Consider the following 16,240-nt stretch of genomic DNA (forward strand, 5'->3'; position numbering starts at 1 on the left):
CAATAGAAGCTAAAATTTGTGTACCCCTCTTTTGTATCAGGCACTATTCTAAGCACTTTAAGCACTCAATCCCCATACCCATCCCATATATGAGTTAGGTACTAGTATCGCATCCATTTTACACATGGGGAAACTGAGACCCAGAGCAGTTAAGTAACTTGCTCTAGGTAACACAGCTGCCAGGATGCAAATGCAGTGTGGCTCCAGAGTCTATGTTCTTGGCCACTGAGCTACACTGCTCGGGAAGCCAACCACAGCCCTAGGTGTCTTTCCTCACATGAGCAAAAGTGAGCCAGTAGTTGGTTCAACAACACTGAGCCCCGACATACAGAAAAGGGGAGACAGTGACTCCTCCTACAGAATGAAGGTAGTGGCAGAGCCCCCATGCACTATCAGTGCCACAATAGGGCGGTGATGGGAGGCTGAGCTCCAGATGAAGGCTTCTAGCCCAAGGCAGGTTGCAGGCCAGGGGGACCTGACTCGGCACTGGTTCCAAAACACATTTGGCTTACTGAAGCTACTTCACTGAGGCAAAGCACAGGGAAATGCAGGAATGGCCTGCTCCCATAGCCCAAGGGCATCTGTGCTCACTCTGGGAGAGCTGCTATAAAAAGATGTGGTCCAGTCCCAAGGAGTTCACAACCCAGCAAGGATACAGTTGCATAAATGTGGAAGGATCACATGCGACAGGGTGGCAAGTGTCATCAGAGACATGATCATGGCTGAAGGGGTCAGGCAAGACTGCACGAGGTGTCACAAGCAAGAAGGACACCTCCAGGGCAAGAAGGACATCTGCCAAGGGGCACAGCAGGAAATGTCTGCAGGATGTTTGGGGTCCCACACAGACATACTGGTGTGCAGCGTGTGTGGAGGGCAGAGATGGCAGAAAAAGCTGAGCAGGGCCCACAGCACCTGTGTCCTGTGGGCAGAGGGGTCAGAGGTCCAAAGCAGGCAAGGGGCAGAGTGTACAAAGGGAATGGAGAGCAGAGGCCTGAGGTAAAGAGATTAATCAGGAGGCCATGGAAATAGCCCAATGGAGTAGGGATAGAGAAGGGGGCCAAATTAAAGAGATGCTTGGGAAGTAGCAGAACCATGGGATGAGAGACAATTACTCTGAGGTCTCCTCCCACTTATGGGCCAAGGTGGACAGTGACTGTCAACAGAGACAGGGAACACATGAGGATCTGGTTTTTTTGTTTTGTTTTGTTTTGTTTTTAACATCTTTATTGGGGTATAATTGCTTTAAAATGGTGTGTTAGTTTCTGCTTTATAACAAAATGAATCAATTATACATATACATATGTTCCCATATGTCTTCCCTCTTGCGTCTCCCTCCCTCCCACCCTCCCTATCCCACCCCTCCAGGCGGTCACAAAGCACCAAGCTGATCTCCCTGTGCTATGCGGCTGCTTCCCACTAGCTATCTACCTTACATTTGGTAGTGTATATATGTCCATGCCTCTCTCTCTCGCTTTGTCACAGCTTACCCTTCCCCCTCCCCATATCCTCAAGTCCATTCTCTAGTAGGTCTGTGGCTTTATTCCTGTCTTACCCCTAGGTTCTTCATGACATTTTTTTTCTTAAATTCCATATATATGTGTTACCATACGGTATTTGTCTTTCTCTTTCTGACTTACTTCACTCTGTATGACAGACTCTAGGTCTATCCACCTCATTACAAATAGCTCAATTTCGTTTCTTTTTATGGCTGAGTAATATTCCATTGTATATATGTGCCATATCTTCTTTATCCATTCATCTGAAGATGGGCACTTAGGTTGTTTCCATGTCCGGGCTATTGTAAATAGAGCTGCAATGAACATTTTGGTACATGACTCTTTTTGAATTATGGTTTTCTCAGGGTATATGCCCAGTAGTGGGATTGCTGGGTCATATGGTAGTTCTATTTGTAGTTTTTTAAGGAACCTCCATACTGTTCTCCATAGTGGCTGTACCAATTCACATTCCCACCAGCAGTGCAAGAGGGTTCCCTTTTCTCCACACCCTCTCCAGCATTTATTGTTTCTAGATTTTTTGATGATGGCCATTCTGACTGGTGTGAGATGATATCTCATTGTAGTTTTGATCTGCATTTCTCTAATGATTAATGATGTTGAGCATTCTTTCATGTGTCTGTTGGCAGTCTGTATAGGATCTGGTTTCTGCAGGAAAGTAACCTCATTTTGGGGCAAGCGGGTTCACTGTCTACTGGACCTTAAGCAAAACACTGGGGTTTCTGGAGCCATGATCTGCTCAAAGACAGAGTGGAGACAGAGGAGTAAGTCCTGTGCTCTTGCCTGGAGGGCTCTTTGGCTGCCCCTTAACTGCACTTTCAGGGCCTGGCAAAGCACAATCAACCATTCATAGGCAACAGAGAGTCTGCTGGGTTCCTCAAGGAAGGTGAGAACTGCCTCCACTACCTCCATACCCACTTCACCCAGCTACTTTAAGTTCTAATCAAGCCACAACTACTGAACCCACATGCTGCAACTACTGAAGCCCGCGCACCGACAGCCCGTGCTCCGCAACAAGAGAAGCCACTGCGATGAGAAGCCTGCGCACCACAACGAAGAGTAGCCCCCACTTGCTGCAACTAGAGAAAGCTTGCATGCCACAACTAAAGATCCCACATGCCACAACAAAGATCCCACACATGGCAACGAAGATCTTGCGCGCCGCAACTAAGACCTGGCTCAGCCCAATAAATAATTATTTTTTTTAATTAACTCAAAATGGATCAAAAACCTAAACAGAAGAGTAAAATGGGAATTCCCTGGCAGTCCAGTGGTTAGGACTCCCCACTTCCACTGCACGGGGAACAGGTTCAATTCCTGATCAGGGAACTAAGATCCCACATGCCATGTGGTGTGGCCAAAAAAAAAAAAAAAAAAAAAAAAGAGTAAAATTATGAACCTCTTAGAAGAAAACATATTTAATATTCTCGATCTTGGATTTGGCAAAGGATTCTTAGATATGATACCAAAAGCATGAGCAACAAAAGAAAGAAATAGATAAATTGGACTTCATCAAAATTAAAAACTGTTGTACTTCAAAAGATATCAAGAAAAGACAACCTGGGACTTCCCTGGCAGTCCAGTGGTTAAGAATCTGTGCTCCCACTGCAGGGGGCACGGGTTCGATCCCTGGTCGGGGAACTAAGATCCCACATGCCTCAGTGTGGCCGAAAAAAAAAAAAATAAAAGAATAAAGAAAAGACAACCTAATACACACACACACACACACACACACACACACACACACACACACACACACACAATGGAACACTACTCAGCCATAAAAAAACAACGGAATAATGCCGTTTGCAGCAACATGGATGGACCTAGAGATTATCATACTAAGTGAAGTCAGAAAAAGACAAATACCATATGATACCATGTATATGTGAAATCTAAAATATGATACAAATGAATTTATTTACAAAACAGAAACAGAGTCACAGACATAAAGAACAAACTTACGGTTACCAAAGAGGAAAGGGGGGGTAAGAGGAGGGATAAATTAGGACTTTGGGATTAGCAGATACAAACTACTATATATAAAATAGATAAACAACAAGGTCCTACTGTATAGCACAGGGAACTATATTAATAGCTTAAAATAAACCATAACAGAAAAGATATGAAAGAAAAAGTCAACCTAAAGAATAGGGGATGGTGGTGTGATGAATTGGGCGATTGGGATTGACATGTATACACTGATGTGTATAAAATTGATGACAACCTGCTGTATAAAAAATTTTTTTAATTTAAAAATTAAAAATAAAAGAATAGGGGAAAAGATTTTCAAATCATATAACTGACAAGAAACTTGTATCCTGAACATATAAAGAACTCTTACAATTCAATAATAAGAAGATAAATAACCCAATTTAAAAATAGGCAAGCCACGCAGCGTGGCCAAAAAAAAAAAAAAGTAAAAGATATTAATAGACATTTCTCCAAGGAAGACAGACAAATGGTCAATAAGCACATGAAAAGAGGCTTGATATTATTAGTCATCAGGGAAATGAAATGAAAACCACAATGAAATACCACTTCGTACCCACTAGGATGACTATAATCAAAAAGTCAGATAATAACAAGTGTTGGCAAAGATATGGAGAAATCAACCCTCATACACTGCTAGTGGGAATGTAAAATGGGGCAGCCACTATGGAAAACAGTCTGGCAGTTCCTCAAATGACTAAACAGTGTTACCATATGACCGAGCATTTCTACTCCTAGGTATACAGTCAAGAGAAATGAAAACACATGTCTACAAAAAAACTTGTACACAAATGTTTATAGCAGCATCAATCATAACAGCCAAAAGGTGGAAACAATCCAAACGACCATCAACAGATGCATGGATAAGCAAAATGTGATATATCCATACAACAGAATAATATTCTGCCACAAGAAGGAATGAAGCTCTGAAACATGCTACAGCATAGGCGAACCTCGAAAACACGCTAACTGAAAGAAGCCAGTCACAAAGGGCAACATATTATATGATTCTATTGATATGAAATCTCCAGAATAGGAAAATCCATGGAGACAGAAAGTAGATTAGTGGTTCCAGGGGCTAGAAGGAGGGAAAGTCCAGGAATGACTATTAATGGGTATGGGGTTTTTCTCTGGGATGATGAAAATAATCTGGAATTAGACTGCAGTGATGGTAGCACAACTTTGTAACTATATTAAAACCACAGAATTGTACACTTTAAAGGAGTGAATTTTATGGTATGTTAATTATATCTCAATTTAAAAATATGTACGAAACAGACTTACTTCCCTAGTGGTCCAGTGGGTAAGACTCCACGCTCCCAATGCAGGGGGCCCGGGTTCGATCCCTGGTCGGGGAACTAGATCCTGCATGCATGCCGCAACTAAGGGTCCGCATGCCGCAACTAAGAAGCCCGCATGCCACATCGAAGATCCCATGTGCCGCAACTAACAACCAGCGCACCCAAAATAAATAAATAAATAAATATTAAAAAAAAAAGAAAGCAACAGATTGATAACAGTGATTGTTCTGTATTTAATAATTAACAAAACGGATTCAATTAATCTAAAAGATCAGTCACAAAGACATTTTTAGGTTTCAGTAATATTAATCATAGTCATTTTCCTATACATTAAGAGAACGAGATGGCCAAAGCAGAATATACTAAAAGCAATGCCACAAGAAAAAGCTGCTACTTGAACAAGCTAACAAGAGAGGAAGAGAACACCAAAACATGTCCTCCCTAAAAGACCAACTGTCCCTGATGGATTCACTGATAAATTAATCTACCACCTCCTGAAGTTCCCTGACATGCCTGAGCTCTCACAGTTCTACTGCCCAGGAGCCCCAGCCCAGCCTTGACCCCTTCTAGAAGGCCTCTTCTAAACTAGTTCACTCCTGAACTAGCAAATATGATCACATCTTGCCTCTGCTGAAAACACTCCTGAAACTCAGCCATAAAAAAGAACAAAATAATGCCATTTGCAGCAACATGAGTGAACCTAGAGACTGTCATACTGAGTGAAGTAAGTCAGACACAGAAAGACAAATAAATGATATCACTTATATGTGGAATCTAAAAAAAAGGATACAAATGAACTTATTTACAAAATGGAAGTAGAGTCACAGATGTAGAAAACAAACTTATGGTTACCAGGGGATATGGCGGGGGAGGGATAAATTGGAAGATTAGAACTGACATATACACACTACTATATATAAAATAGATAACTAATAAGAACCTGCTGTATAGCACAGGGAACTCTACTCAATAGTCTGTAATAGTCTATATGGGAAAAGAATCTTAAAAAAAAAAGAGAGGATATATGTACATGTATAACTGATTCACTTTGCTGTACACCTGAAACTAACACCACATTGTAAATCAACTATACTTCAACAAAAATTTAAAAAAAAAAAGGCTCCTGCAGCTCCCACTGCTTATATATACAGAAGTCCAGGCCCCTTGCCGTAGTACACAAGACTCTTCCCTCAACTGGTTCATCCTGACTGTTCCCAGGAAGCCATCCCATCACAGCAGAAAACTTATGGATCCACTCTCAGGCCCTAAAGTACCACTGCCCAAAACCATCGGGCAAACTCCTATCTGGAGTTTAGATAGGAGTTTGATATTTGCCCCTAAATGCCCCTAAATGCCAGGCTAAAACACCACTTCACAGTGCTGTGGTGCAGTAACCACCCCTACAGCTACTCTCCACTAAATACACCTGTATCTATCAAGGAGATACATCAACCCTCAAACATCTCATCTGGAGTTAACACCAAAGTCTCAAATTCTAGACACAGCTAAGGTCACTACCATCACTCCCCTCCCACCAACCATACATCCAGAACAGTCCAAATAGCTTTCACCTCAACCAATGACCTCTTAGAAATCAGAAGCAACTGGCAGAAAGGCTTTAGCTGTTATCATCCTCTACCTCTCACCTCACTACCAAAGTACATCCAAGTAGTTTCAGGTATAACTGTTTATGAATGATGATACTTTTGGTTTTGGAGAATGTTACGCTCATCGTACACACACACATGCATGCGTGTACGTGCATACACACACACAGTGACCCCAGGAAATGGAAAGCACCAAAGGGGATTCTGATCTTCCAAACCCAGTGCTGGGATGAACAGTGGCAGGCCCCCCCATCATTCCTGAGAGGAGTGTCTTGCTGCTATTCCTACATCTGTCCTGTGCTAGGTCTGCGCAGCCATTCAACCAGCCCTGTATCCGGGAAAGCCAGAGGCATCCATCATTCCTAGGGAGAATCCCTATCTAGATGCAACCTGATTCCTACTTTCCACCTTAAGGAATAATCAGGGAGATGATCAGATACAGCAGGAAGGAAAACCCGCAGGAGCTGGCAGGCAGAGTGAAAACGAAGACAGGTACAATATCCACAGAACACTGAGGCTCCTTTCTCTTGCCGAAAGAGAGATGCACCAGTGAGGATGTAAAAAAGGTGCTAGCTTTCCTGATGTGTTAGTGCATGAACTAACACCTTATCCACTGTCCCCAAGCCCCTTCTCCCTACAGGGCCAGGCAGGGTCCGACTTCACAACAATGTTACATTAACAATGTCAAAGCACAAGACCCGCAGCTCACCTCTAAGCAGCCCAGAGGGGTCAAAAGACCCATCTTATGAACAAGGCAAACAGACTGAGACAGCTCCACATGGCTCCATCTCAAACAGTTTCAGGTCAATTTAGGCAGACCTTGAACTCCTCCTACCTCACCTACTCCACACCATGGATCCCAAACCCAATGGCCAGGCGAAAACGATTCTTACTAAAGAAGGATGAGTGTGTGGAACTCAGAATATCATGCACATGGTAAAAGACTGCATTCCAAGACCAGCTAAAAGACAGGCATGAGGGCTTCTTGATGTAGGGGCATTTAAAACAGGTAATATATTCACAAGAAAGAAAATGTGAAAGCTTCAAAAGTGAAAAATTTCCTTCCCAGTCCTATCCCCAGCCACCCTGTCCCAAGGGACAGCCAATATTACAAGTTTTTCTTAGCTTTCCAAAGATATTCTATGCGTGTACAAGCAGATACAGATATATTCATTTTCCCTCATTTTTTTTTACATTTGGTAGCATAATATACATTGTATTTTTCACTTAGTGATATATCCCAGAGATTACTCCAAAACAGTACTTGAAGAGCCTCCTCATTTTTTTCATGGCTGCATAGTATTCTTTTACAGATTAACAAAAATTCATTTAACCAATGTTCAGAGTTGCTTAAAGTGCCACCCAATAACAGATTATAGTAGTTACTTTTGTAAAACGAACCTTCTCTGCCACCAAAGCCATGCAAAAGTTCAAAGAGCACATTTAGTGCAAGAAAAAGATTTAAGAATCAGTTTACCTTTGATGGGAAATTATTTTTCTAAGCTCCCTGTTCACAAAGAGACAGAGCTATGAACACTGTAGATACATCTAGTCAGCTAAGGCCAAGGCTTGAATAACAAAAGATCACACCACAGCTGCACGCTACACAAAGAGGCCAAACATGCCACACACATTCTGATTAATAACTAAAGGACAGTTTTTGCTCAGATCAAAGCCAATTTTTTTTAAAAAGTCAGGTTCCTGACAATTAGTTGAATCCTGAGCAGGTCTAGATTTCAAGTACTTGAAATTAGTCAATGACGAAAAAACCTGATTGATATTAAACATAGATTGGAAAAGACATACGGTTTAAGTGCTACTCACTCTTTGGAAAAAGCCAGCTGCCTTCTCTGTGTCAGAGGCCAAAAAGTAGAGAGGGCCCGGGCAAAAACACAAGGACTTTTCCTGCCTCCGTGACAGTGTCAGGACAGCTTGCACCATGCCACTTACACCACTCAAGGGACAAATGGACTGAGGACCATATTCTAGAACCCACCAGCTTCTGGTAGAGGCTTTTGTCCCCTCAACTGCGCCTAGCCCAGGACTGGGCATGAACTGCTGGGCAGAAAACAGCTGAAAGGGTGCCTGGGTGGTAGAGGAGGCCCACCTGCAGGGTCCAGAGCCTTCCACAAATCTGAGGTTTGCTGACTGTAAATCTAAGTCTCACGCACATCCTCCTATTTATTAAGAAACTGCCTCAACTGTCTTCCACATGGAGGTCACTTAAAGACTCTGGTCATTAACATAGTAAGATAAAAAAGGAACCAATGTTGGTGGCAGTCTTCCTCTCCATATATGCCAGAGTCCCATGCTGGTAAGCAAAGGCCAAAAGCAGTGAGGGCTAATCAGGTGTATTCCCACTGGGAGCAAGCTCAGGTCACTTGGTTTTGACTGTAAACAGTTCAAATTCCATGAAGGACAATCACTTGCCAATTAATTTTTGGAATGGAAGCCCACACCAGCCCGGCCCAATGGCCACCTTTCAGGATCCTCCACCCAATGGCTTGGCTTAGCAAGTAGGCAGCCAGCAAACAAAGTCCTCTCCAGCTTGTTGGCTGCCACCATGACTCTCATCACAGAATGGATCAAGAGAGCAAAAAAATGTTCTCTTAGCCAATGACTCACCAGGAAGTCTGTTCATGTTGACGCCTTGAGCTGAGAGTCCTATTCCCATGTACCTTTGAAAAAGCATACATACAAAAATTCTGGTTAGCAAATGATTATGCATCTCCCTTCTCAAATATTTCTTGGTAAAAGACAGAAAAACAGGAAAAGCAATGAATGTAGAGACACTTTTAACAAACTAGTGGTTCTTGGAGAACCTTTACATTTTGATTTTCTAATGGAAATCTCTCAATGCCTTAAGCAGCTGGAGAAACAGGAGGTAGTGTCTGTAACCAGGAACCACCGGCTTCAGTTTCAGAGGAAAGTTTCCTGGAGTCACTGCTTCCAGTCCCTTGGTTTCTGGCTCCAGCTAAGGTGGCGGAATCTATTCCCAAGAAGAGCCTAAAGTAACTAGTTCAATCCTAGGTAGTGCTTGGCAGAATAATGCAAGATCAAGCCCAAAGGGACAAAGTCACTCTTCAGCAAAGACCAAAACATGGAAGAATTTAAAGCCAGCTGGATCCATATAGGATCATAAAGACCCCTCACACAGGGCTTCTTCTCTGGGGTCTCCAAATTCATTACCCTTGCCCTATACATTCACCACTGGTCTCCTCAGTCATCCAAAGCTGAAGGTGGTGGTGTGTGAGGCCCCAGAGACCCACCCCGTACTCTTCCCACCCAGGTACCTAAACAATTTAGGCAGCTACAGCCAGGTGGGACCCATGCTGGGCAACTCTGTCAAAGATATCTCAGTGGCACTCATGAGAGGGCAGGTCAGAAAAGGAAATGAACAGGGTTTTTTAGTCTAAATATTTGTAGTGTACAAAGAAACAGTGAGGTATTTCCCCAAGAACTTAGAAATAAGAGAAACAAGTCAACACTATCTAAGTGTAAAATAGTAGAAACCCACACATGATGCCTGAATTAACCGCATATGAGCATCAAGAGGTAGTTGAGAAGCTCACAATATTGAAAACACCAAGACGGCTTGGGGTAACTTTACGGTTACCCCAACCAAGACGGCTAAGGGGTAACTTTACGGTTGCATTAACAATGTGAATAAGGACTTCCCTGGTGGCGCAGTGGTTAAGAATCTGCCTGCCAATGCAGGGGACACGGGTTCGAGCCCTGCTCCGGGAAAATCCCATATGCCGCGGAGCATCTAAGCCCATGTGCCACAACTACTGAGCCTGCGCTCTAGAGCCCACACGCTGCAACTACTGAAGCCCGCGCGTTCTAGGGCTGTGTGCCACAACTACTGAGCCTGCGTGCTGCAACTATTGAAGCCCATGTGCCTAGAGCCTGTGCTTCGCAACAAGAGAAGCCACCGCAACGAGAAGCCCGTGCAACGGCAAAGAAGAGTAGCCCCTGCTCGCCGCAACTAGAGGAAGCCCATGTGCAGCAACGAAGACCCAATGCAGCCAACAATAAATAAGTAAATAAAAACAATGTGAATGAGCTTAATGCCACTGAACTGTTCACTTAAAAATAGTTAAAGTGATAAAATTTATGTGATGTATATTTTACCACAATAAAAAATGTATTTTTAAAAAAGCAATTACATGGGGTTGCCTTATTTTGACCATTTCCAAGTAGCTTACATTTACATTCTAATTGTTCCCTGTTGTAATTCTGCAAGAAACCATTTTACATACATTTCCCCACCTTGGGCCATTCTTTTTCTCTCCTGGCATGTTCCATGCACCTTATGTACCTGTTTCCTAACACTACCAGAGTCCCCACAACGTGGTGCTCCTGAAGCTGCGAGACTTCCACCTGCAGCAAATGCCCCTTTGCCCTTCTCTGGCCAGCTGCACCACTGGGTGTTGGAGAGCAGGGAGGAAGGCTCTGACCCACCCATTTTCCCCTGAAACCAGCTACCCCCCATCTTGCTGGGCAGGACCCAGGAAACGACAGCATCAACACAGGGCAGCAGCTGAATAACTGGCCTGCAGGGGTTAGGGGAAAGGGGAGGGAAGGGAAAGGAGAAAAGGGAAAGGAACAGCACTTCAAAGAATGACTCCCATGGTTCAAAAGACTCTCAAACTGCCTGCTACCTCCTGCCAGGCGGGGACCTTCAAGGACCATCAGGAGCAGAAGCTGTGTAAACCTGCTGGCAGGATTCCCATTAGACTAAAACCTGCACATTTGCCCAGAAAAACAGCAGCCCAAATAATCAGCTTCCTTACTTTACGTGGAAGATGCTGCCAAAAGTTGGTCTCCATTCCCTTTGCACCACAGCTGAACAAGCAGCAAATTACCCCAACTGCCCCTGCAGTCATCAATCAACATATGCAAATGCAACATAGCCAGGAGTTTTCCTGACTTGGATGCCAGGCCACTTATCCTGCCCTGTTTAGAGGGGCCTGGCCTCTGCCCAACATCACATGTGATCCCATCCCTGGCATACAGGTTTCCTGACACTAAGATGAGGGCTTATGTTTGAAGCACATGTGCTTCCTGGGTGACCCCCAACTGCTTAAGGCTACTGCAAATAGGGGAGGTCAAGGGTCATCCAGGAAGAGTATGCTTGGCCACCAGCAACAGAGCTCTGGTTCCACAACTTCCCATGGGAACAGGGAACTACTAAGGCACATGCACTCAAACACAAGTTGCTTATGTCTCTGTATAGGGGAAGCCTTTTCCACCTCCAGCAGTTAGCCCTCAACACCTCCCTGCAGACTCTGCCCCACAGGTGGGACAGTGTTTACCAGTGGATGGCCTGGGAGCCTCTGTTCAAACCCCAGGGTCAACTTGAGAATCTGAGTAGATAAGCTAAGGGTAGCGCACACAGAGGAGACCAATATCCACACTTGGATGTCATGCCCCCGTGAGTGTCAATGACACAGGGAGAAGCCCCACAGAAGCCTAAGTTGCATGTTCATATGAGGTCAAGCTAAGTCAGTGTTCAAAGGGAATGAGTCCCAATTTTTCAAACATTGGATGATATTAAGTCTTTTCCAAAAGTATGATGTTCTAAAATTACAAAAAGATGCAGCCTTCCAGCAAGTCTTTCATACACTTAAAAACTTAACCAACCAGTCTAAGATCAGCAAAGAGCAGAAAAAAAAACTATAAGGACACTGTGAATATACTAAAAAAACAGTGAATTGTACACTGTGAGTGAATTGTACGGTATATTAAATTACTTCTCAAAAACACTCAACAAACTAGGCATAAAAGGAAACTATCTCAACATAATAAAAGGAAGGCCTTATATGAGAAACCCACAGCTAACATCATATCCAATGGTGAAAGAATGAGAACTTTTCCTCTAAGATCAGGAACAGGACAAAGATGCCTGCTTTCACCACTTCTATTCAACAGAGTATTAGAAGTTCTAGCCAAAGCAAGTAGACAAGAAAAAGAAATAAAAGGTATCCAAATTGGAAAGGAATAGGTAAAACTATGTCTGTTCACAGATGACATGATCCTATATGTAGGAATCCTATATTCCACAAAAAACTGTTAGTACTAACAAACAAATTCAGCAAAGTCACAGGATACAAAATCAACACACAAAAAGCAGTTGTGTTTCAACATAAACACTGAACAAAGGAAAAAAGAAATCAAGAAAATAATTCCGTTTACAATAGTATCAAAAAAAAATAAAATACTTAGGAATTAACTTTACCAAGAAGGCAAAAAGCTTGTACACTAAAAACTAAAATGTTGCTGAAATTTTAGGAGACAGAAATAGGTAATTCCCTGGCAATCCAGTGGTTAGGACTCAGGGCTTTCACTGTTGGGGCCCGGGGTTTGATCCCTGGTCAGGGAACTAAGAACCAGCAAGCCATGCGGCACAGCCAATAAATAAATAAATTAAATTTTATAAATAAATAAATTTTAAAAAAGACACAGGGACTTCCCTGTTGGTCCAGTGGCTAAGACTCCACACTCCCAATGCAGGGGGCCCGGGTTCGGTCCTTGGTCAGGAAACTAGATCCCACATGCTGCAAATAAGACCCAGCACAGCCAAATAAATAAATAAAATATTTAAATAAATAAGTAAAAAGAAACAAATAAATGGAAAGACATCTGTGTTCACGGACTGGAAGACAATATTGTTAAGATGTCAATACTACCCAAAGCAATATACAAAATCAATGCCATCCATTTGGGAAAAGAAAAGTTGGGGACTTCCCTGGTGGTGTAGTAGTTAAGAATCGCCTGCCAATTCAGGGGACACAGGTTCGATCCCTGGTCCGGGAAGATCCCACATGCCGCAAGCAACTAAGCCCATACTCCACAACTACTGAGCCCACGCATCACAACTACTGAAGCCCGGGCGCCTAGAGCCTATGTTCTGCAACAAGAGAAGCCACCATAATGAGAAGCCTGTGCACCAAAATGAAGAGTAGGCCCTGAATGCCCCAACTAGAGAAAGCCCGCGCACAGCAACGAAGACCTAATGCAACCAAAATAAATAAATAAATAAAATTAAATTAAGAACCCAGAAATAAACTCTCTTATATGTGGTCAACTGATTTCAATAAAGATGCCAAGACGATTCGATGGGAAAGTGATAGTCTTTTCAACAAATGGGACATGTGGATATCCAAATAGATATACAACTGGTGCTGGGACAACTGGATATCCACATGCAAAAGAATGAAGTTGGGAGCTTCCCTGGTGGCGCAGTGGTTGACAGTCCGCCTGCCGATGCAGGGGACACGGGTTCGTGCCCCGGTCTGGAATGATCCCGCATGTCGCGGAGCGGCTGGGCCCGTGAGCCATGGCCGCTGAGCCTGCGCGTCCGGAGCTTGTGCTCCGCAGCGGGAGAGGCCGCAATAGTGAGAGGCCCGCATACCATAAAAAAAGAAAAAAAAAAAGAATGACGTTGGGGCTTCCCTGGTGGCACAGTGGTTAAGAATCCTCCTGCCAATGCAGGGGACACAGGTTCGGTCCCTAGTCCGGGAAGATCCCACATGCCACAGAGCAACTAAGCCCATGCACCACAACTACTAACCCTGCGCTCTAGAGCCCACGGGCCACAACTACTGAACCCTGTGCACCTAGAGCCCATGCTCCACAACAAGAGAAACCACCACAATGAGAAGCCCGTGCACCGCAACGAAGAGTAGCCCCTGTTCGCCACAACTAGAGAAAGCCCTCGCACAGCAACGAAGACCCAACGCAACCAAAAATAAATAAAATAAATTTATTAAAAAAAACAACAAAAATAGAAGGAAGTTGGAGACCCTTACCATACACCATATGCAAAATTAACTCAGAATGGATCAAAGACCTAAATGTAAAACCTAAAACTATAAAACTCTTTGAAGAAAACAGAGGAGAAAAGCTTTATGACATTGGAATTGGCAATGATTTCCTGGATTCTTTGGACACCCAAAGCACAGGCAACAAAAGAAAAAATAAATTGGACTACATCTAACTTTTGTGCATCAAAGGACTGTCAACACAGTGAAAAGCAACCAAAGAAATGGGAAAAATATTTGCAAATCATAAACCTGATAAGGGTTTAATATCCAGGATATACAAAGAACTCTTACAATCAACAAAAAAAAAACAAGCAACTCTATTAAAATGGGCAACGGACTTGAATAAACAAGAGATACACATGGCCAATCAGCACATGAAAAGATGCTCAGCGTCACTAATTGTTAGGAAATACACATCAAAACCACAATGAGATACCATTTCACACCCTTTAGTATGGTTATTATCAAAAAACCAGAAAATAACAAGTATTAGTGAGGATGTAGAGCAACTGAAACCCATGTGTATTAATGGTGCAGCCACTGTGGAAAACAGTATGGCAGTTAATTATATGGCAATTCAAACACAGAATTACCATAAGATCCAACAATTCCACTTCTGGGCATATACCCAAAAGAATTGAAAGCAGAATTCTAACAGGTATCTGGACACCCAGATTCATAGTGGCTTTATTCACAATCAGCCAAAGGTGTATTAAAAAGAAATAACAAGACCAAAATGGAGTTATCTGCCCCTAGGACAGCAAACCAAGACTTCACTGCACATCAACTATACCCCAATTTAAAAAAAAAAGTAGGGCTTCCCTGGTGGCGCGGTGGTTGGGGGTCCTCCTGCCGATGCGGGGGACACGGGTTCGTGCCCCGGTCCGGGAGGCTCCTGCGAGCCGCGGAGCAGCTGGGCCAGTGGGCCGTGGCCGTTGGGCCTGCGCGTCGGGAGCCTGTGCTCCGCGGCGGGAGGGGCCGCAACGGTGAGAGGCTCGCGTACCGCAAAAAAAAAAAAAAAAAAAAAAAAAATTAGGGTTTCCCTGGTGGCGCAGTGGTTAAGAATCTGCCTGCCAACGCAGGGGACATGGGTTGGAGCCCTGGTCTGGGAAGATTCCCACATGCCGCGTAGCAACTAAGCCTGTGCGCCACAACTACTGAAGCCTGTGCACCTAGAGCCCGTGCTCCGCAACAAGAGAAGCCAGGACAATGAGAAGCCCATGCACTGCAACAAAGAGCAGCCCCCACTCACCGCAACTAGAGAAAGCCCGCACACAGCAACGATGACCCAACACAGCCAAAAATAAATTAATTAATTAATTTTTTAAAAAATTAATTGCACTTTGAACCTCTCTCAGGAATGTGACCTTTAAACAATCAATCTGAAATTTCCTGATTAGCACTACTGAGGTAATCTGCATGATAAAACCCCACCATTCCCTTCCTGCAAAACATGTCCTGCCTAAAACAATCCTTTCTTTTCTTTTGCTAATAACTTTCTTGCCCCACCCTCCTTCTGCCAGATAAAAACCTTTCATTTTGTACAACCCCTTGGAAGGAGTATCTCTCTACTTGCTAAATGTGATGTTGCCCAATTCATGAACCGTTGAATAAAGCCAATTAAATCTTCAAATTCACCAGTTGAATTTTTGTTTTTTAACGGGTAGAAAGTTTCTATTGATGAGTGGATAAACAGAATATGGTATATACACACAATGGAATATTATACAGCCGTAAAAAGGAAAGAAATTCGGACAAATGCTACAACAGGGATGAACCTTGAGGACACTATGCTAAATGAAATAAAATTCATAAAAACAAAGAATGGTGGTTGCCAGGGTCTAGGGGGAGGGGAGAATAGGGAGTTATTGTTTAATGGGTACAGAGTTTCAGTTTGGCAAGATGGAAAAAGTTCTGGAGACAGATGATGGTGATGGTTGTACAACAATGTTAATGTACTTAAGGCCACTGAACTGTACACTTAAGAATTATTAAAA

At 43.3% G+C, this 16,240-nt stretch overlaps 1 protein-coding gene across 1 annotated transcript in view; it reads right to left on the bottom strand.

Moving 5' to 3' along the window:
- Nucleotides 1–16,240, bottom strand: part of RANBP10 (RAN binding protein 10) — a 66,454-nt gene that overhangs the window by 32,780 nt on the left and 17,434 nt on the right. Inside the window, exon 3 of the mRNA XM_082677557.1 lies at nt 9,040–9,092. Coding sequence (XP_082533683.1) covers nt 9,040–9,092 — 53 coding nt within the window. The remainder of the gene's footprint in view (nt 1–9,039; nt 9,093–16,240) is intronic.

The sequence above is a fragment of the Grampus griseus genome, assembly GCF_964374135.1.
Source record: "Grampus griseus genome assembly, chromosome: 19".
Lineage (NCBI taxonomy): Eukaryota > Metazoa > Chordata > Mammalia > Artiodactyla > Delphinidae > Grampus > Grampus griseus.